Below are 24,509 nucleotides of genomic sequence, written 5' to 3'. Positions count from 1 at the left end.
TTGACTTGGGGGAAGGCTTGTGTGGAGTCTTGGAGGTGGGTGATGAGAAAAAAATGGGCATGCAACTGATCAGTTATGGTCTAGAGAAAAGGAGGAAGGTGTTCAGGATCTGATGAGAACTTTCTTCTGGGATGATGTGGATTTGGGGAACTGTGCCAGATTGTGGGATGCATTTCAGGAACTGGAAACTGGTGGGAGCTGGTAGTATGATGAGTAGCAGCATCTCTGGTAAGCAGCTGCTGCTGGGGTTTCCTGGCACTTGGTGACCTCCTTATCTGTGCCTGTTCCTGCAGCGAGCCCAGCACCTGAGCTCTGCAGTTCTCCTGGGATCTGTGTGCTGTAGGCAGGACCCAAATCCAATCTGGTGAGGCTGTGCTGACCCAGAACTAGTAAATCCTCCTGGGTACAAGCTGAATCTCTTTGCACTGTGCTCTCTAATAACAGCAAGATATTATCCAGGTGTCTGCATTGTTGAAAGAATGTCAGATTCCTCCTGCTCCCTCAAGCCTGTTGGTTACAGAGAGTTCTGGATAAATGGCTGATAGTTATGTGGAACTGGCATCCAAGCAGCTGGCATCTAATGTAACACATGCAGGAGCTGGGTGTTCCTGTCCTAGAACGTAAAATATTAGAGCTAGGACAAAAAAATAGCACTAAAATAGTCTTTTTCCTCAAATCGTGCCAATGCTAAGCTGAAATTTTTAATGTGGTATATGATAACTTTTGCAATTTCTTAAAATTAAATTGGTGGCAGTGATGTCCAAACTCTTTAAAGGTGTTCACACTGTGCACTCTTCTGTCCTGGTTAACAGAAGAGTCTCCCAACAGGTCTGTTCTGCAGCTTAATTTTTATGCTGTTGCAAAGCTGGATTGGGCGGGTGAGTGTTCCCAGCTGTGCTGCAGGTGCTGCCCACCACTGCTGCAGAGGATTTGGCTGTAGGTGAGCACAGACATTGTTTGACAGGATTGCAGGTGCCGGAGTTGGGACCTGAACACCCACTCACAGGTGAGTGTGGCAGGACAGACTGTTCTGGGTGGAAAGGGGCTCCTGATGGCATCCTCTGAGGAACTGCTCTGCAAGCCAAAACCAAGCCAAGCTCTTTTTTTAACTAGGTAATTATGTACAGTAGTAATTATAACATGCAATTAGGTGCTGTTATATATAGTGTATGTACTGTATAAGACATTGGGAGTGTAACAGTAGCCACTTTAACACAGGAGAGCGAGAAGGTGGCTTTTACCCAAACCTACTTATTTTACAAAATGCTGTCACTGTCTGGTGGTAGCTCTTTATTGTTACTATTTCAGTTCTCTCAAATTACTTTTATGGCCCAGACACTGTCCCCAACTTGCTTGTCCTGAGACCCCAGGTTCAGTCCTTGCCCCAGCAAAGCTGCATGTAGTTGAATGCACTTGAACCACAGCAAACAGCGGCCCCAGAGGGTGAAGTCTGAGCACTTTTGGAGGCAGGAACTATGCCACTTGCTGTGATCATCACCAGCATTCTGCAATAGGCTGACTTATGCTCAGATAACACGTAAATTGTATCTGGGTCTTTTTCCTGCTTACGTGCTCTAGCACTGGAGGTTGGAGCAGACCTGAGTGTTGCCAGAGTGCAGAGCTGGGCAAGTGGTGTGGTCCAGGCTCTGGTGCTCCAGCATTGCACTGCTGGAGGGCAGCTGGATTCTGTAAGGTCTCTCTGCCTGGGCTGCAGCCACCTAACTGGGGCTGCCAGAGACTTGTGCCAGCATTACATTTGGACCTCTCTGGTAACAGAAATTACCAGGTTTGGGGGAAGGTCAGCCTGTTGAGGGTGTAAGGAAAAGGTCAGTCAGGGCAGTATCTAAGGCAAAGTTGAGGTTTGCAAAGAAGCCTGACTAAAAGGATTTTTCTCGTCTTGTCAGCTCAGCATAAGTCTGAGGACCACCACCTGTGTGTGTTACCATCAGAGCAGATGCCAAGCAAAAACACAGGCTGTGGGCTGGATATGGAGAGGAAAGTCTACTCCCAGCACCTGGGAGCACATGCATGGTTGCTTTGAGGCCCTCCATATTGAAAACCTTACAAGGTTCCCCCTGGTTTGGAACATGTGCCAGCTACAAAGGGTGATGTTTATCCTTTCTGTCCTCTGGCAGGAACCTCGAGTGTGGCCAGAGCCTGGAGTGCTACATTTGATGAAATCATAGGGCAGCACATTGAAAAATTTTGTAAAAAATACATGACGATGGATGCTCCTGGAGTGCTAGCAAAATACCCAGACATCTTTGCTGTGGTGATAATCGTCATCCTAACAGGTGAGGCACTGGAGGGATTTGTGGGTCTTGCACCTCCTTCTGTAATCCCATTGTTTGCTTTTGGAATGAGCATGAAGTCCTGATTTATTTTGGACAACACATTAAAGGCTTTTTCTTTGCTACAAGTGTTAGATTGACCTATATAGCTGCTGTGGAGTTAGCACAGGGCATAGCCTGTTTACAAGGTTTTTAATTAGAGGGGAGCATTCCTGATATTTTTTGAGCCACTTTTAAAACCTTCAATCAAATTTTATATAAGGAGGAAAAGAAAAGATGACTTGTTATCCTCAGTCAGGTATGGAAATTTAATCCTTCCCTCCACAAATCCTATTACACAAGAATTTAATGCAGTTGCTCTATCAACCTTATTCCCTTTTTGATAATCTGCCAGTTTTTGATGCCTTGAGCCAGGAAAGTGAGGGGAAAAAAGAAAGAGGACTTGGTTACAATTTCATGTACTACCTTTTTTTTTTTTTTTCCTAAAAATATATTTGGGCTTCAATTTGCAAAAGTGAACACAAGACTCCAGAGAAATAAATGTGTTCTAGACAGTCTGCGCCTCTTTTTTTTTTCTAAAAATGTGCCAAGGCTTTGATCATAAATTGGAAAAGTTTTGACAACTTGGAAGATCAAAATGCTTCAGAATGTTTACCTCTGCTCCAACTGGATCTTGCAAAGCATTACCAAGTTTAGGCAAATTTTAAAAATTACGCTTCTGTACTCTGTGATTTCCAGCACGCAGAAGCTGCAGTGTAACACTAGCAAGGTTATCCTGACATTTCCCATTCTGATTGGAATGGCCTTCTCATGGTGTGAGCTGTGCTTACAGGGACAGGCCTCATAAACAAGGGATGCTTTAGCATTTGGGTTTGCATTTGGATCTAAGATTACATCGAGGGCTGCTGAAGCAGCCCTCTGTTTTCAGGATTACATCTGAATGGGAGAGATTTTCCTCTTTGTTCATTTGTATGTAATATGAATTGCTCTCATTTAAAATCAGAATCTGGTCTTTCACCTCATATACAATTTACAAAATTTAGAACTCCTAACTTAAGCACTGCTGAGGTGTGAAATGGTAAAGGTTACTTTATAATAAGGTGGCATTATGCTCCTGCATGAAGCAAATTCCATGGATTTTAATAAAAAAGGCAAACCATTCTTTTCTAAAAAAAAGCTGCTGAATGAGCAGCTTTAGTCCCAAATATAATCACCACAAGTTTACTTCTGCTTGCACTGTCTTGAGCTTCAGATTTCTAAATGGTACCTTACAGATTTTCATGGGCTGGTATGCAGTCTTATCAAACACTCCTGATATGGCAGTGTCAACTTATTTCCTATTTTCAAAGAAGGAAAGGTGAGTACACAGGATGCTCCTTCAAGTCCCTTGGAGTAGCAGTAAAAGAACACTGTTGTGCTTCTTCAGGCCCGTAGGAAGTTTTTTTACTTCTCCTTCAGCCTTAGATTTGGGTTAAAGGTTTCAGTTCTTAAAAATCAGGCACCTGAAGAGGAACTTAAGAGAGCTTGTCAACCTGAGAAGCCAAGTTATGCCTCAGTAAAATTCTGTTTGCCGAGGCCTGTAGCCATGCTCTTCTCCACATAAATGATCTTAAGATCAATCTGAAATCCTGCTCTCACTGAACTCACTTGCAAAACTCTTGCTGATTTAGGTGGGAGCAGGGTTCCCAAGATGCCACCTTCTTCTTTGTCTTCAGCGCTAGAAGTAGCTATTAGAGGTAGAATCCTCCTGGATTCTACTCTTTGCTCATATTTCCCTGTTTCTAAGGAAAGTTGAGTGTTGTTCATAACTTCTACATTTGGCCAAGACCTCTAAGACAATGTTCCTTCATGAAAAACCACCTGTTGTGCTTTCTCCAGGTCTCTGTATGGAGTTGGAGGCTGTGGGAGTAGTTAAGGTGTGTTAGCAAAGCACTTCATCAGGGACACAGTCCACATGGGCGTGCTGGGTGGGAAGGTGTGTCACATTCTGCAGCAGTAATATCTAGTCTGGAGTCTTCATCCTGCTTCTGGGCGAGTTAATCCTGAGCTGCCTGGATTTGTGAAGAAACAAAGTGTGATAATTTGGGAGGAGCACAGCATGAACACAGTTGAGCTACATCTGTGAGTCCCCAGTGCCTGCTGCTGGTGGTGAAATACCTGACCTATGCCATTTTTTCCCCAGGCCTTTTAGCTTTTGGAGTGAAAGAATCTGCCCTGGTGAACAAAGTGTTCACCTGCATCAACATCCTTGTGCTTGGATTTGTCGTGATCTCCGGCTTCGTGAAAGGATCTGTTAAAAACTGGAATCTGACTGAACAGGACATTTATAACACCAGCCATAGCATTTCCAAATACAAGTAGGTTGGATGTTTTCTTTTCATCTCAGAAGCTGGTGCATTTTCAACAGCAAGTTTAAATGGGGGGTTGTGGACCGAGTTAGAAAACCAGTGAATGAGATGGCTGCCTCCTTTGCCAGATACCTTGGAGGCAAAGCTGTCCTTGGTGCGTGTTTGCTGAAAGCAGGCTGTTCCTATGGGCTGAAAGTGCTAGGAGTTGGCTGCATCGTGGGCTCTGCTGTAGGACTGACCATTTCTAGCCTTATGACCAGTATAGCGTCCAAAGTTGAGAGAAAAGAGCTCTTTAGACAGTGTCCTACTCAAGGCTACAGCGGGCTGGCTCTCCTGTCTGTATGAAGCCATGTCCAAGTATAGCTGTGTACTTTCTTTGAATACTTGGGCAATATGTTTGGAGCATTGTTACACCTTTTAGACACCTTGTCTCAAATGCCTCAACAAAGTGAAGGCAAGTTGCAGATTATTTTAATGCATTGCAGCAAGCATATCATAAATATGTTTTTAATTACATTTTGCTGTTTGGCCAAAGTTCTGTCATCCTATACAAGATCAAAATTAAGGAGCTTACAAGGCTTACCAGTAAGACAAAGCTATTAATTTTTTCTTGAGACTGTACAACACAGAATAAGGCCCTTTAAATATCTCCACAGGTATCAGCTCAGTCCTGGCTTGCTACCTAAACTCTTTATGGTGGCCTGCAAGGAAGCACAGCTGCACAAAATCTGATGAGATTCATAAATATTGTGTGGGTCAAATTTATCTTGTGTAAAAGCCGCTTCTTGAGCCTCTTTCCAAAATTCAACCTGCTGCAAACAAATTGCTTCTATAGGACAGGTCCCCTCTCCTTCCCTGCTGCTATTCCCATGCAAGGAGCAATTAGTGCAAGAGTTTCAAAGTATAGCTGCAGCTCTTTGACCTGTAGGACTTAATATTTTTGTAAAATCTGTCTGGGGTTTATTTTCTCATTATTTCCAGAGTAATCCACATTTGGCTTGTGCTATTTCTGTAGGCCAGTTTTCATCTAAGTCTCAGCAGAGCTGCAATGAGAGAGTTCAGATGCTTTTATGTGAGAAGACTTGCAGATTTGGGATTTACTTTAGTTTAACTGCCTTAATTCATCTTTACAAAGGCTTTTCACTGAAAAAGTGACCTAAATCACTTGAACTGAAGGGTATGCTTGTTATATGTCACTCAAGACAAGGCACATGGATCTGGGGTCCCCATCCAAAGTGCACTGAGATCAGCCTGGGCTTGTCTGCTGACTTAAACGAGCTTTGGATAAGGCTCACCAAAGCATTTGGTGTGTCAAGGATCCAGGCTCCACTTCTCTCTCATGGTTGCAAGCATGGTTTGAGTATGAGCTTGGCATAAGGACTTTGGAAGTTGAGAATGGAAGATGGGGTGGATTTTAAACAGTCATGGCACCTTGCATTCCTCTCTTATGTCTACTCACCTACACTTTGTCTGAGTCCATCTGATGTAAAAAGTGGATGGCTTACCTGTTTCTCAGTCTTCAGCTTTTCCAAAAGCTTTTCCTAAAGCTTCTGTTTGAATGAATGTGTATCTACACACATGCAGTAATGTTAGGAGAGGATTTTTAATATTCATGCTATTTTCTCCGTGTCTTAGCCAAGACATTTTTATCCACCCCACAAAACAGGTGGTGGGAACAAAGCGTGAACCATTTTTATTCCGTGCATTCCCCAGCCTGTTGCAGGCCAGTCCAAAGCTCAGCAGTGGGTAGGGCTTAGCATTTTGCCTGGTATTTGTATGCTAGCATATGAAAGGGACAGCCTTCAAACTTCAGCTTTGGATCTTGTTATGAGCTATGTGAATAGCTTTGTGCCTCCCAGCTAGGCAGGATTACTTCTAACCCAGTGCCATGCCTTTCAGTCAAACACAGGAAGAAAAGCTCTACGGTGTTGGAGGTTTTATGCCCTATGGATGGAAAGGAGTCCTCTCAGGGGCAGCCACGTGTTTTTATGCTTTTGTGGGATTTGACTGTATTGCTACTACAGGTAAGAGGGAAGATGTCTTCATTCTGGTTATGAACCTGGCTGCCAGTAGACTGACTTTCAGTAATGTTGCAGAGCGCTGATAATAGGGAATTCACGACACCGCATTTGTCATCCCTCTGAACTTCAGCTCAAAATAGGCTTTTGGCTCAGCTGCTACTAATAGTGAAAGTGCTGAATTTGTTCAAGTCCCTGAGTGCCCAAGTGCTGACTTCTAGCTGCTGTGGCATGCAGATAGGCTGTATAACCCACAAGCTTCCTCCTTTCTTCTTTGCCTGCAGGGCCCAAGCTTGTGGATAGTCAGATACGACACTAACCAGGTCAGACTCCACAGAAAACATGTCCAGGTTTACCAGCTAGGGCAAACAGGGAAGGCCCAGGTTCGGATGAGTTTGAGCCTCTAACTCCAGATGATACTTTAATCAACAGGTTATTCTGGGACAGAGTTCTTCAGTGCCTTCAGCTGAAGAGGCTCTGATGGCTTGGAGTATTTTAGAGATCCAAAGAAAGAGGAAGCCTCTGGGGAGTAATCTGCACCCTAAAGCTGTGCCTCAGAATCAGGAGGAGTTTTTACCTCTAAAGGTTAAGAGGTCTCATTTCAAGAGAGAAGCATAGTTATATTTCTTGTGGCTAAGAAGAATCCTAATTCCCTGAAGAAAGGATTATCCTTAATTTCACATTTGGCAAGAACGGTTGGAGCAGAGGGAGAAGGAAATCGTCACAGACAGATAAAGGATTACTATGTCCTGTTCTAAGCAAGGAGTTTGAGAAGTGCTCAATTACTCCAGCCAGCCCTGGAGCCTCTCCTTGTAAGAGAAACATTCATCTGCTTTTGACTTGTAGGTGTATGGATCTATGTTTATCAGTTTATCCTGCTGAAATGCTGTACCTCAGGAGCTCTTGCTTCCAGAGCAGTTTTGTAGGACTAGGAATACGCAAATCTGTTTTGTACTTGATCAGTGCCTGAATTTTGAGGAATTTTGGTTTTTTACACACATTTTTTCCTACTTGTTTGTTGAAAATTTTCCATAAAAACTAGAGGGGGTCCTTTTTCTAAGATGCATTTTCAAAGATTCATATGACTTTCAGGTACTCTGCCTTTCTCTGGAACTGGACACCTATGGTGCCATGATCATGGTGTATCAGTTCTGGTGGAGATGCTACTAAAATGGGCATCCAAGGATTTTCCCTACAGCTGCACAATAATTTCTTGTTTCATCATCTGTGATCATTGAACTCTTCTTGAGTGTGCACCATCAGTAGGATAGAAGGAGTATAGAAGGATGATCTATTTTGGGGAAAAGACTGTTTTTAATCCAGATTGTTTCTGTGCCTGAGTTTACAAGGCTTCCATGAATGTGTGTCAGAAGAAGTGACAGGAGCAGCAGAAATGGGAGCAAACAGGCTGTGGGTATTCCCAGTGGATGGAGCAGGCCATGAGGAGTATTATGGTCAAAGAGCACGTCTGTGCCCACAAAACCTTTGAAAGCCCCAGCCAGCACTCCTGCCCTAGGCTGGGATAAAGTTCTTGCTGGTCATTTAGCTGATATTTAAATTCCTTTCTTCTAGGTGAGGAGGTAAAAAACCCTCAGAAGGCCATTCCTATTGGCATTGTGGCATCTCTGCTCATCTGCTTTGTGGCTTATTTTGGCGTGTCGGCTGCCCTGACACTCATGATGCCTTACTACCAGCTGGATACCAATAGCCCTTTACCCAATGCCTTTAAATACGTGGGTTGGGATGGAGCCAATTATGCAGTGGCTGTCGGTTCCTTGTGTGCACTTTCTACGAGGTAAGGCACTGCTCTTCATTTTTGCATCTCTCAAGGCACACATGTATCTCCACCTCTTCTGAAAAATGGAGCAGAGACCAGGGATGAAATATGGAGCTACTGACTTCAAAAGGACCAGGATTTCATCCTGTGATAGATACCAGAGAAACAGGTGACCAGTATCAGTTCAGAAACTCCCATCTTAGCAGAACACCCAGCAGGTGCATCTCAGGAATATAAATCTGGATTGAGTGACTAAGTCATGAAGGCAGCTATGCAATGCAAACACAGTTTGGGTGCAAAACATCCTAGCCTGCTGGATGGAGAGCAGACTTGTGTCAGGTAGTGCAGGGTGCATCTTCAGGAGTGCATGGGGCATACCATATCCAGGGCCATATGTCTGCAGGTTACTTGCAGGACAGGCATCTGGATGGGAGGCAGGGCAAGCTGGAGGCAGAACATGTCACCTTCTGAACTCAGAAGGCCTATTTCAGATCAACTTAGATGTGCTCAATTAGGTAAGCAACTTGCAGAGGCTCATAGAAGTGACAGCTCTTTTACTACCTGAAAGTCAGGCTGGTTTTATGGCCCTTGGCTAAGTTTAGCTATCCAAAATCGTAGAGCTGCACCTCAGTTAGCAGTTATCAGTAACATGGGTGTTCAGAGGGAGTCCTTGAAGGAGAAGCTGAAGTGAACGAAAGCCACCTGTTCGACAGTTACACTGCCATAAACTTGATTTCATTTGTGTGCCTGTGCTCAGCAGGAGGTAATATAAGTAGATTATTTCTCCTTCCTGTGTCCGTAGTCTCCTTGGCTCCATGTTTCCGATGCCTCGAATAATTTATGCTATGGCAGAAGATGGACTTCTCTTTAAATTTTTGGCTAAAGTCAACGAGAAGAGAAAAACTCCCTTAATTGCAACAGTGACATCAGGAGCTACTGCAGGTAGGATCCAAAGACTTGCACAAATCTGTGGAAAGGAGACATAAGCTCATCTTCAGAGCAGATAAGTCCGCCTGACTCTAGCCCACTTACTAATTGGATATATTGCAGAACACAACATCCCAGAGGGTGTCCTGGATTTCCAGGGCATGCCCTGGAGAGTCTGGGTGAGCATTCGTAGCTTGCTGTGTGCCTGTCCCTCTTTCTCAGAGCTCATTGCTGCCATCCTGTCTCATGCCAGGAACTGCCTTTATCTGCTCAGCCAGCCTTAAAAGTAATTAACTCCCTGCAAGGTGGCAGCCAGTGGTGTCCCAGCATCCTTGTGGTTGTTGGCCTGGCTTGGCTGAAGACACCACATGCCTGTGGGTAGCAGCTCTGCAGAAGATGCCAGAGCAGCCAGAGGCAGGCAGATGGCCCCTGTGGCACTGGCATTTGTTAATCAGTTAGTCACAGCTGGCAGCCATCCTGTTCTCCCCTTCCTTCTCCTGGCTCCCCACAAATATGGGAATTAAACCTCCCAGACAGCAAGGATGAGCAGCTTACCCTGTTCTTGCTGTCACCCCCTTCGTCATGATGCCTGGCAAAGAGGAGAGCCTTGCTGCTTCCTCTTTACCTTCTGCTGTAAATGCAGGATGAGCTGTGGGTACAAGAATGCCTTTGGTGGGGAGTTGCTGCCAGACTGCTGCCCTGGGCTCTTGAGTTCCTGTGAAAGGGCTCAGCTCCTGCCAGTGGGACTCACAGAGCCTCCTCACAGCTTCCTTCTCCTGCACCTTCCTCTTCAAGTATTCTTGGATCCAGACCATGGTGGGGTAGGGAAAAGAGCAATATAAAGTAAAAAAAAAAGCTTTGCAGTCTCATCCAAGTCGTGCCTATGACCAAAAACCCACACAAAGCTGCAGGGACAGCTCTTGCCAGCTGAGTTTGAAGGTTGGGCTGGGTGTTGGGCTCCAGGTTGTGCATTAAGGACAGGCTGGGCCAAGCTCAGCTCTGAGGTCCCTACACTCTTATATGACTCTTGGTGTCACCTGACATCTGACTGTGTGTCTTCTATCCACTTACTTGCCTTCTGAAAGCCCTGTACAAAGTCCTGTACAGCTGGGGTTACTTGGTGAGGGTGTGTAAGCAGGGTAATCTCTAAGGGATGGCAGCCTTTTTCTGGAAACTCCCATGATGATACCTGCTACTTCAAGATGCCCTCTTTGATGCTTGGTCCCATTGCATACACAAGCCTGGTTTCACTCCAGCTGAGCTGAGACACCAGGGCAAGGTGCTGCCCATCCTCTGTTCCCTCTAGCTACTTCCAGGAAATAGCTGTGACTTCAGGAGTACTGCAGCTACACTGGGGGACTAACAATGAGGTTGTGGCTTAAACCCCTGCTTATTCTAGGTAGTTGGGTGAGCATACCCACATGAGACAAACAGGCTGGAATTTACTGTAGTAAGCGTTTCCTGTTGTTTCAGCTACTGAGGCTGCGACAGCCTGTGGGGGCTTAGAGTGTTCATGCACCAAGGCCTGCCTCTCCTTGTCTTGGGACATCCTCAGCTCCCCTGCCAAGTCCGGAGCAAGAGTCACATGTGTGCTGCATCATTATTAGTCCTCCTGAGATGTGCATGTTCTGCCATGTTGCTGATTTTTCTTCTCTCTCACCTTCCTCTCATCCTACAGCTGTTATGGCCTTTCTCTTTGACTTGAAAGATCTTGTGGACCTCATGTCCATCGGGACCCTCCTGGCTTACTCCTTGGTAGCAGCCTGTGTGTTGGTACTGAGGTAAGAATGTTGAAGCTTTGTCTCTTCTGTCACACAGAGAGAATTCTGCACAGCAGTCAGATGCCCTCATAGTTTCTTTGGGCACATCTCCAGCTGCAGACATGTGAAGAGCTTGTTTCTTTAAGCTCATGGGGGATTATGTTAGTTGGATCTACAGGGAAGTCCTCTGAACTTGGTTAACCTTTGTTCCGTGCCAGTCCTGCTGTGGTCAACTCTAAATGCCCCAGGAGAGATGCCAAGGGATAGGGAGGAGAGATGTGTGATCCTGGATGCCTTCCTTGTCACCACTCTTGTCCCCAGTGGAGATACAATTTCAGGTTGTCCTCCTTTTGAAAGGGGATTCAAGATGAAGTCTAGCAGCAGGAAAAGAACTGAGCATGTGTTTGCAGGATCAGTGCCTTAAGTGTGTGTCTTTTAGAAGTGCTGAGCTCCCACATCTTCCCAAACCTAAGCTAAAAATCTCAGGTCTTCAGTGCTTGGCACCTTACAGACAACAGCACTCGACTCATGAAAAAAATGTCTGAAGATGTTACTGAAAAATACCTTTGTGTGTTGAATGACTTATTCAGAATCAGATGGAGGCTTTCACAGCAATTGCACTGAACTAAGAACAGTCTTGCAGTAGGTGAAGGGCCAGTGCTGTTCTGTAGTACCATTGCTTTGTGTTTGTGCTCTCTGCCCTGCCCCTTGAAAATTCTTGCAGATTTACCTTGTCCGTCCTAAGTTTCCTGATTTCCCAGCCTACTCTTTTCCTCAGAGCTAAATATGGCTTTTTAATTTGTTTTTGCAAGCTGCTGTACCTACTGCATTTCCCCCATCATGGGTTGGCAGAGCCAACAGCCTGTCTTGTAGTGGCCTGGGCAGCTGATTTGTCTGCCCCTTGACTGCTTAATGATGTAGCAGCTGAATTGTTTCCAAAGCTGCAAGATCCTGCCGCTAGTTTCTTGCTGTGGCTAGACCCAAGGATTTCACTGCATTTCACAATTCTCAGTGTTTAACAAATGCCTCATTGTGAACACATCCCCATAGGAACAGTTTTAAGGTGACTTTCAGTCCTTCAGTCAGATATGTGGCTGAGTCACTGACAAAACCTTCTGTAACAGAGAGCTGAGGCTGGAAGAGAGATTTTTATTTGTGGATCCACATGGTTGTGTGTCACAGCCGTGTTGAATGTGCTGTCCACATATGCACCAACTGTTCTTGCTTCACTTCTTCCTTCCCTATGGCAGCAGGCAAGCTAGCAGAAGAGTCTGGGATGGAGGAGTAGAGGCACCACGAATGTTGCTGCAGGGTGCAATAGCTGCAGAGCTGTTGGCTCAGCCACCTCCGTGCCAAAATGCAGGAGCTGATTTGCCACAGATGACACAATGGCCTGGTTATGACCATCTGTCTGTCCCTCTGCCGTTTCCTTCTCCTGTCACCCAGTCATGTCTTGGTGACATGGATGACAGGATTCATGAAAGGGAGCACTGTCCACTTCAAAACACTTCCGTTACTACCAAGCTGTAGGTGATAAAAGCTGGCCATATTTGCTTACTTCATGATGACATCATTCCTCATATTCCCCCATGAAGCAGAAGGGTATAGACGTGACGTAGGCCTGTCCCGGTGCTGTAGAGGTCTGGCGTGCAGCCATGACTGTCTGTGGGGCTTTTCAATTTGTGGTAGCCTCATTTAAAAGCCAAACTAACAGGCTCTTTGTGTCATTTCCTTTTACTAGGTACCAACCAGAGCAGCCTAATTTGGCGTACCAGATGGCTAGGTCGACAGAGGAGACAGATAATAACGAGTCTGTGAGCACCAGTGAGTCACAGGCTGGGTTTCTGCCAGAGGAAGAGGAGAAGTTTTCCCTCAAAGCCATACTGTGTTCTACAGATTCGGATCCTTCCAAATTCTCTGGTTTGGTGGTGAACATCTCAACTTTCGTCATTGGTAAGTGCTGGGCAGTGTGTCTCTGGGGCAATGAGTCAGCTGGTAGGGCTTTGTACTCACCATGGTGGAAAAACTCGCCTCCTTGATGTGATTTTGATGAGCTTTTGTAATAGCCAAAATAACTGAAGGTCTACAGATTAAATTCCTGACTTAAAAAGAAATCCACAGATGGGGTGTGTGGGGGTGTAGAGTGGGAAAGGCATATCTGTTATGGTAAGGGTTTTTGTGAGTTGCTGTTTTGTTTGCTGAGCTTCCAGATTCTGCTTTGCCTGCTTATGATTTATTCTTAGGTTTTCCCTGTATCTAAAAAAAAAAAAATAAATCAGTAATCTTTGGTGTCTGTTCACAGGTTTCCTTATTGTGGGTATCTGTATCCTGACTTCCCTTGAGCCAAACATTCTGATAAACACTGTACAGATTATTGCCGCCATCCTTGTTGTCACTATCATCTTCATTATACGGAAACAGCCTGAAAGCAAAACCAAACTCTCCTTTAAGGTGAATGTCCTGGGACATGTAGCTAGAACAGAGCTGTTTGGGAGGTGGTTGGAGGAGGAAGTGTGTGTTGGCCTGTATCAGAAGGAGGGCATATGGACATGCATATGGACATGCATAGAATATAGGCATGATGTGAGCTTTTCTGTCCAGGAGAAGCTGAAAGGGCAGAACCTGCTACAGAGGTGTGGCTGGAAGGGAAGGGCAGGACCCTGCTTTTGAAAGGAGATGGTTATAGGATAGGGAAGAGACAGAGACTGGAGGAAAGGGGATGGTTGTGAAGGGCCACATGTGATCATGGATACAGAAGGAGAAAGAACCCAAGAAATAAACTTGTGTGTGAAGATCCAAGGCTCTAAATCTCTAAGAAAGTGCACTTTCATGTCCTCCTTAGTCCCCATGGAGGCTAAGGGATGACCATTCTCTCTTAAGCAGCCTTAAGTATGAGGAACTCTGTTGTTTTCCTCTCCAAGCACACCATCCTTTCTGTATTAAACAAACACTGGGATGAGTTTTTTCCCCCAATATAATCCTACAAGTCATGCTGTATCATACTGATTTCAGGTAGCTCCCCAATTTATTAAATTAATTTTGGATTATAATTCCATCCTCCAAACTGCTTTCATTTCGACTGCTCTTCAATTAAAGTTTTTCAATAAATCCACAGATTTTAATAACTTAATACAACCAGAGTTTTCCAAGGTAGTGTTTGCAGCTCATTTTGGGGTTATGGTCCCAAAGGTGGAAGCAGAAATGTCCAGGAGCAGAAAACTTAGGAATTCTCATCTAGACCTTATTTTCTGAACTTGCTTCTGAGGAATTCTGCTCACCTTTCACTCAGGATATTTTACCTCCTTTTTTTCTCCTCAGCCACTACCCTGTCTGAGAAAAAAGAAAAATTATATCTGTCACAGCTAAATCTGTAATCATAAAATCACAGAGTCATTTAGGTTGGAAAAGATCTTTAAGATCATCAAGTCCAACCATTAGCCCAAGACTGCCAAGTCCACCACTAAGCCATGTCCCTCAGTGCCACATCAACATGTCTTTTAAACACCTCCAGGGATGATGACTACACCACTTCCCTGGGTAGCCTGTTCCAATGCTTGACAATCTTGTTTCTTATCTCCTTGCTGTTCTTTAGGCATTTACAACCTGACTGTGATTTTTCTCCAAAATCACTCTGGAAATCCTGGGCTGATCTGTTTGTTTCCCAGTTGTTTTTCTGTATTTTTTTAATAGGTAATTTTTCTCCCTACTCCAGTCTTTAGAGACTGTACTAGTCTACCAAGAGCTCTCAGAGTTGCTTATTTAATAGTTCAGAGATCACTTCTGCAATCTCTGGGTACATAACTCACCCACCTAGGGAAATTTTATTTGTCTCTACTGACTTGATAAAGCCAAATTTATAAATATATTCTTTTCTTTTCTGTGTGCCTATCTCCTTTCTCTAATTATGTGAGCAGCTACTTAGCATAATTTTTTTTTTTCAAAACTTAAATCAAGAAAGGCCCGCATTTCAGCCTGTTTGTTTTTGTAAATCTCCTTTTCCCTTAGGACTGAAGTTCACTTTCCACTTAGTTCCACCATATTCAGAGATCTTTCTATTGTTACAATTTGCCTTGTTTGATTTTATCTTTGCATACCAGTGCTGTTTTTTATATTCTTATTTTTGCAGTTTGGCTTTACTGTCTCATTCTTCTTTGATTCTCAGACCACTAAGGCATTCTTGGTACAGCTGTAGTCATCTCTTGTGGTATTTTCTGGTTTTCTTTGCCTTGGGATAATTTGCTCTCTATTGCTTCATTGCCTTGGTACCTGCTGGACCTCAGGTCCCTCCTCTGGTACTCCCCTTAGCTTCATCTCTTGGTGTTCAATAGGTGCCTATCATGATACAGTCCTTGGTTTTTACTCTTCTTTCCTTTGCCCCACAAGTATTTAGTATTGCCACTAAAATTTGCCCCTTGCCTCCTTCTAGACCACAAAACAAGCTTTTAAAACAGGTGAACAACATCGTTCACATCCCCCTGCTATGGTGGACTGATGTCCTTCTTTTGGGTTTAACCTTGTCTTTTCTCAGATCTGGCAGCTGAAGAGTTGGTAACAGCCATCACTTCCCATTTGCAAGGGATGTGCTGTTCTTTCTTACCTGTTAATCATGCCTGTGGATGTAACATGTCTCTTGTTCTTTTTCAGGTACCTTTTTTGCCCTTTCTTCCTGTTGGGAGTATTTTTGTGAATATTTACCTCATGATGCAGCTAGACGCAGGCACATGGATCCGGTTTGCAATCTGGATGCTCCTAGGTGAGTTAGAATGAGAAATGTTCAAAGTTACTAGATTTTGTTAACCATAAATTTATTGTAGCATTCCAGGGAGGGATCATCCTTGGGCAAGTCTGGTGACTTGACTGAAGCCATTTAGGCAGCGTGTAGCAAGCTTTGTTTCAAATTCAAGGGTCTTGAAGCCTTTGTGTGGACAAAACAACAACCCATGAACCATCTTATGGGTCTTGTTGCCAACAAGAAACCATAGAGCATTTCTTGTTGGCTGGCCTTGAGCTGCTGTCCAGGTGGTGGTGCTTGTGCTTCTGGAGCTGAAGAAGCTAAGCTGCATGCCAAGATGCTCCCAGCAGCCATGTAGATGAGGCTGAATTGCCTGAAATGCTCAAATCAGGATCCTGTTTGGGGCTGGGATAGATTGACTTTTAAAGGCTGGTGCCTGTGTTAATGGCTTTTTTTCTCTAAGGAAGGTAGTGGCTGTGTGCTAGAAGCTGACCATGAGGATGGCTGGACTTACACTGGTGTAACTTGTGTCAGTGGGTGTGCGTAGCAGTTTCTATTTCCTTACAGAGCTAATGCTGCTCTCTCCCTTGGCTTCCACAGGCTTTATCATCTACTTTACCTATGGAATATGGCACAGTGTGGAAGCCAGCTACACAGCCTCAGCAGAAGTGGAGAGAAACACAGACACTGGCTCAGACAGCTGTAAATGACTTGTGTTTGGCTTACGGGTGACTGAAGAATGGCTGCAGTGAAAGAAACTTTGTGGTGGGGATCCTGAACGAGATTACACCTGTAATCAGTAATACAGGAAAGGAAGCAGAATGCAGGCCTCCCCAGCTCTGTTACTGCAGCTTGCAGTTTGTTTAGCAGCACAGTTAAAAGGGACCACAAGATGAAAAGACAACTCTGGCATACTCCCAGCAGCACTGGCAGCTAATCTGGGGCGCTTCCCTCTCTCCCTCTCCTGTTGTTTTTTTTTCCCCAGTTTGTAGAAAGAGAACTGCTTCTGTGTGCAAATGCTGCTATGAAACCAGGCCTCACAAATGTCCTTCTTTCAGTAGCCCCGGGAATTATCTCCCCACAGATATTCTACCTGATCATACATGGAGTAGATTTTGCAGTGCTACTGTCAGGCATAGACCAGATCCATCCTTTACCCTATGTGAGCTGTACCCTCTGTACGCACAAAAAAAAAAGGCTCTCACCAAACGCTAGATTTCACCAGGTTAAGAAAGCACCTGCAAGATTTGCATTTTTTAAAGTATCAGGTCTTACATTTTTTGTTTTAACTGTTTTTTTTAGCTGTGTGCTCACATGCTTTAAAGCACATCACTGCTGTGAAATATTGGGAAGCTTTGTGGCTGCTGATTGTCAGGTGAGTGATCGCTCGCCAGCACACAGGTAATGCCAGCAGGTGCTTCTCCCAACTGTACACTCCACAGAGGAATTGCCAGCTTTAGTCAGGAAACTTTGTGGTGCAAGTACTGCAAAGGCTTGAAAACAATGGGTGTCTCCAAAGAGCCATCCTACCTCTCTGCCTCAGAAATCACCAGTGGTGTGGCTGTAGTGGTGGGGTGGCCAGCAGAACTGAGCCAGCTCTGATAGCAAGTGGAGCCCTATTTTCCTTCCCCCACATCAATTTTGTGTGCTGGGTGCCTGGCATTAGCAAAGGATTTGGCAGTGATGCTTTGGTTGGCATTGGCGGGTGGAGCACATTCCTGCCCTATGAAGGGAAGCACAGGAGGATCCTCAGAGGCATGAAGTTCATACATGAGCAGTGCCTGGTGTCTGCCCCCTGCCCAGGGGAGGCTGTGGGGCTGTGCAGGGGCTTCTCAGTCCCAGCAGAGCATGCAGCCCAGAAAACACTGCTAAGCTCTAGGGTCTGACTTGCTGAGGGGAGCTTTCCCTTTGGGGCTGGAGATCACCTCCAGAGCCTGCCTGTAGTGAAAGGCAGGAGATTTGGAGTTGAGACCAGGGTCTGTGTTTGGTTGGCAATGCCTTGGTTTTGGCTGTAAAATGATTTTTTGTTTTAATTCTCTCTAACAGCTTTCCCTAGCCACATTAATCCACTACCCTAAAAAGGCTTATTAAAGCACCATGAACGTGAGCCATGCCCAAGTAATGCCAATGATTTAAATTCACGCTTCAGCTTGTACTGAAACACAGATCATAGAATTGTGGAATGGTTCGGGTTGGAAGGGACCTTTGAAGATTATCTGGTCCAGCTTACCTGACATCAGCAGGGACATCTTTCACTAGGTCACGTTGCTCAAAACCCTGTCCAGCCTGACCTCAAACACTTCTGGGGTTGGAGCATCCCAAATAGATACTGCAGAAATCCCCTTTCCCGATGTGAATGGATGCTTTCCTAGGTGTCCTTTGTACTACTGCCTCTGAACGCTGGACAATCTTTGTTTGTCAGCATGGCTCTTGCTGTTGAAGCAACGGGCTCTTGTACCTGTCATTGAGTTGGAGAACCAAATAGACGCCTGCATGACTTGCCCAGGGTCTCACCAGGCATCTGATGCAGCAGAAAGGGGAATCAGACCATCTCCTGGATTACATGGCCAGATTGTGGACCATTTCTGACGTTTCCAAGAGAGACTTTATAGCCTTTCTGCCCACTGAAAGGTTTTAATCTTGGCTTGTTTCTAGTACACTGGGAGGCTTTTCTTGGCAGGGTTGGAATTTGAGGAAGTGAAGGCAATGTGTTCATTGCCTCCCAGGTGCACTTCAGGGTGTGTTTTGAGTGCAGCTTCCCCACAAAATGAAGTCGGGAGTCTGTTCCAGTCACTGGGTCTTGACCATCTGTCAAGCCTTTGCTCCTCAGGCATATACAAAGTCTTACTCAAGCAGGAAGAGATGAATATAGATATTAAAAGCCACTAAGTTGACTTCTATTTTGTTTAAACACAGACAAGGTCAACACACTCCACAGCCTCCCAAAAGGCACTGAAAATATGGTGGGAGGGCAACAAGATTGAAAACTCAGGATCAAAGTTTCCTATTGTACTAAAAATATAAGGCTGTTTTTCCCTACCTGGTTACCAGCTTCTGTTCAATGAAAACATGAAGCTTGTGTCCTTGCCACAGCTCCATCTGCACTGAACAAGCCAGGGGCCTGGTGGCTCTCAGCAGGAGGGCAGGGTGAAGGGGACAGGGGCTGGGGTGTTGAAACTGAGTGAACTGGAACACTGGGGAGTTCAGGTGCTTGCTGAGGAGCCTGAACCACTGGCAGAAATATTCCTGTTGCCACATGCTGCAGCACAACACCTTCACGGAAACATTGCAGACCACAATCGCTGTTCTGGGAGCCCCAGTCATATTGGAAGCATCCTAGAAAATGAGTCCATGGAAACTCACAGCATGTGAGCCAGTGTCAGGTAACCCAGCTGACCCGCCCTGGTGCCCAGAAGCTAATGGCTGTGTAGCTTCAGTCTTTACCTTAATGGGGTAACCCTCTAATGGGGTTTTGCTTTGTTTCCCATTCATCCCAGTTTCTGTGTGCACAGAAAACACAGCAGGACGTGCTGATCTGTATGCGTCAGCCCACAGGTGCACTGACGCACGGTTTTATTATCAGGAATATATTACACTTATCTGTACATCATACTTGAAATAATACAAACTCTTCTTGTAATCATTAGCCACATAATAATTGGGACCACAGAACAACTGCTGCATGGGAAGCTGTACAGAGGCTCCTCAGAGTGTCCATGGGACACAACCACCATCAGTGCAGAGATGTAAAATACCTGATTTTGCACTTGATAGTTTTTCCTTTCCTCCCCCTGCGTGTCACCACCATAAGCTTTTGCTGCTGTGCATCGACTGAGCCAACCCATCTGTGCCGACAGTTCTGGAGCTGCCATCCCAGCAGGGCCAAATGGTACCTTCCCACAATAGAAAGGAGCTTTCTGTGTTCCCCGCTTGCTGCCATCCCACGGCTGATACCTGCTCCCAGTGCCCGTCTCTGGAACCCCCTGGGAGCAGCTGTAGGCTGGTTTTATTGCCGCCGCACCCTTCTGCATTGAGTTAACATTAATCAAACAACTTCCTTAAAGACAGGTGATAAAACCCTCTCTGCTTAGCGCTGGCCCCATTCCCTCTCCTGCCAAAGGCCATGCTATTTCCAGATGGGAAAGTCCCCACAGTGGCCATGGTGTTCAGGAAGTCTCCAGCCCTGAGAAAGCAAAAGATGCTTCCCCTTGCTTGTCTTTGAACAGAGATGGGCAAGGAGCATGGACTAGAGCTACAGCCCCTACCCTGCTGGGAATGCCAAGCTCACCTTGCCTGGTTGCACCTCCCTGGCAAGAGCAGGGCTTACCAGCTTGACCATGCAACCGGGGGTCTTCATTCCCTGGGAGTGGCTGCCCCATTCAGGGCTGCTCCCTTCCTCCCACTGTCCAAGTGACCTGGGCTTTTCTTTTGCTCCTACTTCAGCATGCAGAGGCAAAGAAAGACAGGACAAAGTATAAAAAAGGAATAACCTTTTATGGGGAAAAAAGTCCGTATTTCTGGGCTTGCACCAGAAGGAGCCACTCTTCACACCCCCCACAGGGATAGATTGCTGCGTCCATCTAGTTAGGCAGAACTTCCTGTAGCTTTGCTAGTGACTGGGCAGGCCCCAGAGGCTGTGCCAAGGAAGAAACCAGTCAAAGGCAGGATTGGGAGGCAAAAATCAGATCGGATAGGGATTGGCAATGTTACCAAATAATGATGGTTCTGGGTTCAGTCCCAGTTTTCCCACCATAAAAGCCCCCACTCCCAATTCACTGCTGGAACCATCTCTTGAATATGACTTTAAACCAACAAAGTGATAAGGAAAGCACCAGATATAATGAGGAAAGATGGATAACTTATACCAGGTTCAGCCAGCCTGTCCTGGGCCAATAATATGCTTTTAGTGCATTTAAAATTTAGAGTAGCATCTTGGTAACAACTCCAGTTGTATCATCTTAACCATTTTTAGAAAGGGTAAAAAGGAGAATCCTAGAAGCTACCAACAGGCCACTCTGATGGCCTTCTGCAATGGTGTGACTGTGTTGGTGAATGAAGGATGAGCAACTGCTGTCACCTGCCTGGACTCTGCAAGGTCTCTGACGTAGTCCCACACAGCGTCCTTGTCACTAAACTCGGGAGATACGGCTTTGATGGATGGAAGCTGGATATGGAATTGGCTGGATGGTTGCATCCAGAACAGCTCAATGTCCAAATGGCAATCAGCAAGAAGTGGTGTCCCTCAGGGGTCAGTATTGGAACCAGTACTTTGTAATATCTTAAATGACACAAACAGTGGGATCAGGTGCATCCACAGCAGTTTGTGGATGACACCAAGGTGAGTGGTTCAGCTGGTACACTGGAGGGAAGGGATGCCATCCAGAGGGATCTGGACAGGCTTAAGAGGTGGGTCCATGTGAACATCATGAGATTCAACAAGACCAAGTGCAAGGTCCTGTATGTAGGTCAGGGCAACCTTTGGTAAGAACACAGGCTGGGGGAGGAAGAGACTGAGAACAGCCCTACTGAGAAGGACTTGGAAAAGGACTTGGAAATAGTGGTGGATGAGAGGCTGGACATGAACCAACAATGGGTACTCAAAGCCCAGAAAGTCAGTTGTATCCTGAGCTGCATCCAAAGCACTGTGGCCAGCAGGGCAAGGGACAGGATTCTGCCCTTCTACTCCACTCTTGTGAGACCCGTCCTGGAGTGCTGCATCCAGCTCTGGGGGCCCCTGACACAAGAAGGACATGGGCATCTTGGAGTGGGCCTAGAGGAGGGCCACAAAGACCTTAGAGGCCTGGAGCACCTCTTCTATAAAGACAGGCTGAGACAGTTGGAGTTGTTTAGCCTGGAGAAGAGAAGGCTCAGGGGAGACCTTTTAGCAGCCTTCCAGAACCTCAAGGGTGCCTGTAAGAAAAATGGAGAGAGACTTTCTACCAGGGCCTGTAGTGATAGGTCAAGGGACAAGTTTTAAACTGAAAGAGGATAGGTTTAGACTGGACATAAGGAAGAGAAGTTTTACAATAAGAGTGGCAGGATACTGGAACAGGTTGCCTGGAGAAGTTGTGGATACCTCATTCCTGGAAGTGTTCAAGGCCAGGTTGGATGAAGCTCTGAGCAATCTGGTCTAGGGGAAAGTGTCCCTGCCCATGGCCGTGGGGGCTGGACTAGATGGTCTTAGAGTTCCCGTCTAACCCAAATCACCCTATGAGTCTGTGATCTCACTGTATCAGAATTATATTGGTGGGATGAAAGATGACAGTGCTGTAGGTATTGCGAATAGCTGTGCACTTAGCAAGTATCAAAGTGATTAAAGTCATACTTGGCAAGAAGGGGCTTTGTGTGCATGTGTGTGCTAGGTATCTATCTTACTTTCAGGTTGTACTTGCTGGACACACTAAAATCTAGCAATGCATTTCAACAGTAGTAGCTGCTGTGGCATGATCTATTCTAACAAGATGCTCAGTTTACTCAGTATCACAGTACCATGCAAAAGCTGCTACAAAAATAAATTTCTCTAAAAAGGAGAAAAAAACTCATCTTTCTTTTTAACACTGGAACAGGCCACAGGTGCTTTGACGGTGGTTGAAGCTGTATCTAAGCTGCAGCCTGTGAATCCTGAGTACTTCCCAGGAAAGCTGAAGCACAGCTCCCACTTGAGCAGGATGGCAGGGCTGTGCAATGCCACGCCTGTGGGTGCAGGGCCTGCTGGTGCCACCACGCACCCGGGTGGGAAAGCCACTCTCCCTGCAGCACTCCTGCACCTCAGGGATTTCCTCCAGACACTGTCTCCCTGCTAACTTTGACAGCAGTGCACAGAGCAGGCCTGCATGCAGGCATTTTGTCCTAAGCTGGGTAGAAGAGCATCACACAGGTCTCTTTGTTTTTGAAATTGTGCTCAGGGATATTTTTATCTTGTTAGCAATGCCCGTGAGGGCCCTGCAGACAGTCTCACCCCAACTACTCCTTGGCCTCACCATCCCCTCAGGTGGGAGGTCACCCCAAGCCTGGGTGAACATTTTTGCTCCTAAATGGGAAAGTTAAAGGTAGTTTAGCCACTCATTTCATCTTCAAAGTGCTCTGTAACTTTGGGTAAGATGTAGCAATGTGAAATAATGCAGATATGTGGAAGGAAAGAAATTCTGACCTCATTTGCACCTATGTAGTTTACTATGCTCTATTTGGCATTTGAGGTGGAAGGAAGCTACAGCCTTAGCAGGTGCCCAGTATCTCATATTAGTATTGGAAACCTCTCATCCAGCAAAGGTCAAGGATGAAAAACTTATTTTCTCCTTGCTTCTGGGACTTGAAATAAAACAAAATGGAAAGAAACGTAGAGCCAGAGATTTTGATTGCATCCTAACCACAACAAGGTAAAACAAAGTAAGATCTGACTAGGATTTAAAGACACTAAAATTGAACCATGTTAACCAGTAACCTCTACCAAATTTGCTAAAACCCTCAGTTTTCTCATCTCTAGCCTATCTCCACTTACAATACCAATGCTAAGAGTTAAAAAGCAGTGGATGGTATGCATATCTTTTCTGGTGTTCAATGCAAAGGTGATGGTTTCGAAGGCAGTACTGTCTTAGAATTTCAAATTCGCTGGTGTTCATAGAGTACCACTTGGTGGTCACTTGGAAGGCGCTTCTACTTCTGTGTAACTTTCTTCTAGGTTGGGTATAAATATTCCTGGGAGGCTTAACAGAAATGCATTTTGTTTAGATACAAGTCTTAGGCACGAGTTAGAAAACTGCTGACTGTAATGAAAATATATCAGCACTTAGTAGTATCCAATAATATAAAAAATGCAATTCAGAACATCTGCAACTACATATATATGTGTGTGCGTCTATATATAAGTATAAAGGTACAATACGTACATGTATATAAACACAGACACATATACAGAAATATTCACAACTTGAACTATATTTGTAACTAACCTGAAATACTGCAGCAAAAGTTCATTCTGATGAACCATTAATAGAGCATTTCCCAACTTTTGGCTCTAACCATAGTTAAAATGTTCACACATCAAACTAAACCTTTTGCTATCCTAACTTTCTGCTGTTCTAGCTCTTGGCTATCTTTTTTGCTACCCTAGTCAACATGTCAGAACCAAGAGTTTCTACATGGGGACTATAAGAGTATCCTGCCTAGTGTAAAGCTATGCAGCTACTGAACATGCTTGCAGCCATGAACCCTGGGTGCCTGTTGATGGTAGTACTTCCTTGGATGGTAACAATTTGCAGATTGGAAATGCATAAAAGGCAAGGAACCTTCGGCACACAGCTGCCAATTCATCGCCGCAAGGTTCTGACTTTTGCTGGAGAGGAGTTCCCTGATGAGCAGCGATAAAAAGGAGTGGATGGTGCGGCTGGGAGTTTGACTGGGCTCACGGCATCTCCCTCCTGCAGCTTCCACAGGAGCTCTTCGTTAGTCCTGCTGAGCTTCTTCTTCTCCTCCACTTCTTTCTCAACATATTCTTGAAGATTTGCATTCTCCTCTGACAATTGCCTGGAGAGAGAAGCAGGTCAGCATGTAAGGCACTCCAGGGCAAAGACAGCATTCATGCAGCCAGGGCCAGGCAGGGCACTGAGCACCCCATCCCATCCCATCCCATCCCATCCCATCCCATCCCATCCCATCC

The 24,509-nt window shown here is 45.4% G+C and overlaps 1 protein-coding gene across 4 annotated transcripts in view; it reads left to right on the top strand.

Annotated features, from left to right (window-relative positions):
- LOC121673441 (high affinity cationic amino acid transporter 1-like) overlaps positions 1–18,891 on the top strand; it is a 47,584-nt gene extending 28,693 nt beyond the window's left edge. For all 4 annotated transcript variants that reach the window (XM_042046733.1, XM_042046734.1, XM_042046732.1 and 1 more), the window contains 10 exons: positions 2,136–2,294; positions 4,474–4,648; positions 6,539–6,663; positions 8,230–8,452; positions 9,237–9,376; positions 11,040–11,142; positions 12,863–13,074; positions 13,424–13,572; positions 15,766–15,874; positions 16,454–18,891. In XM_042046733.1, the coding sequence (XP_041902667.1) occupies positions 2,136–2,294; positions 4,474–4,648; positions 6,539–6,663; positions 8,230–8,452; positions 9,237–9,376; positions 11,040–11,142; positions 12,863–13,074; positions 13,424–13,572; positions 15,766–15,874; positions 16,454–16,563 (1,505 nt within the window). In that variant the 3' untranslated portion in view covers positions 16,564–18,891. The remainder of the gene's footprint in view (positions 1–2,135; positions 2,295–4,473; positions 4,649–6,538; positions 6,664–8,229; positions 8,453–9,236; positions 9,377–11,039; positions 11,143–12,862; positions 13,075–13,423; positions 13,573–15,765; positions 15,875–16,453) is intronic.
- Positions 18,892–24,509: the final 5,618 nt, after the last annotated feature.

Source organism: Corvus kubaryi, unplaced genomic scaffold, assembly GCF_017639235.1.
Source record: "Corvus kubaryi isolate FWS band 111438036 unplaced genomic scaffold, C.kubaryi_AGA036_p1.0 65438, whole genome shotgun sequence".
Taxonomy (NCBI): domain Eukaryota; kingdom Metazoa; phylum Chordata; class Aves; order Passeriformes; family Corvidae; genus Corvus; species Corvus kubaryi.
Note: the sequence above shows the minus strand (reverse complement) of the source record. Positions and strands in the feature narration are given on the sequence as shown.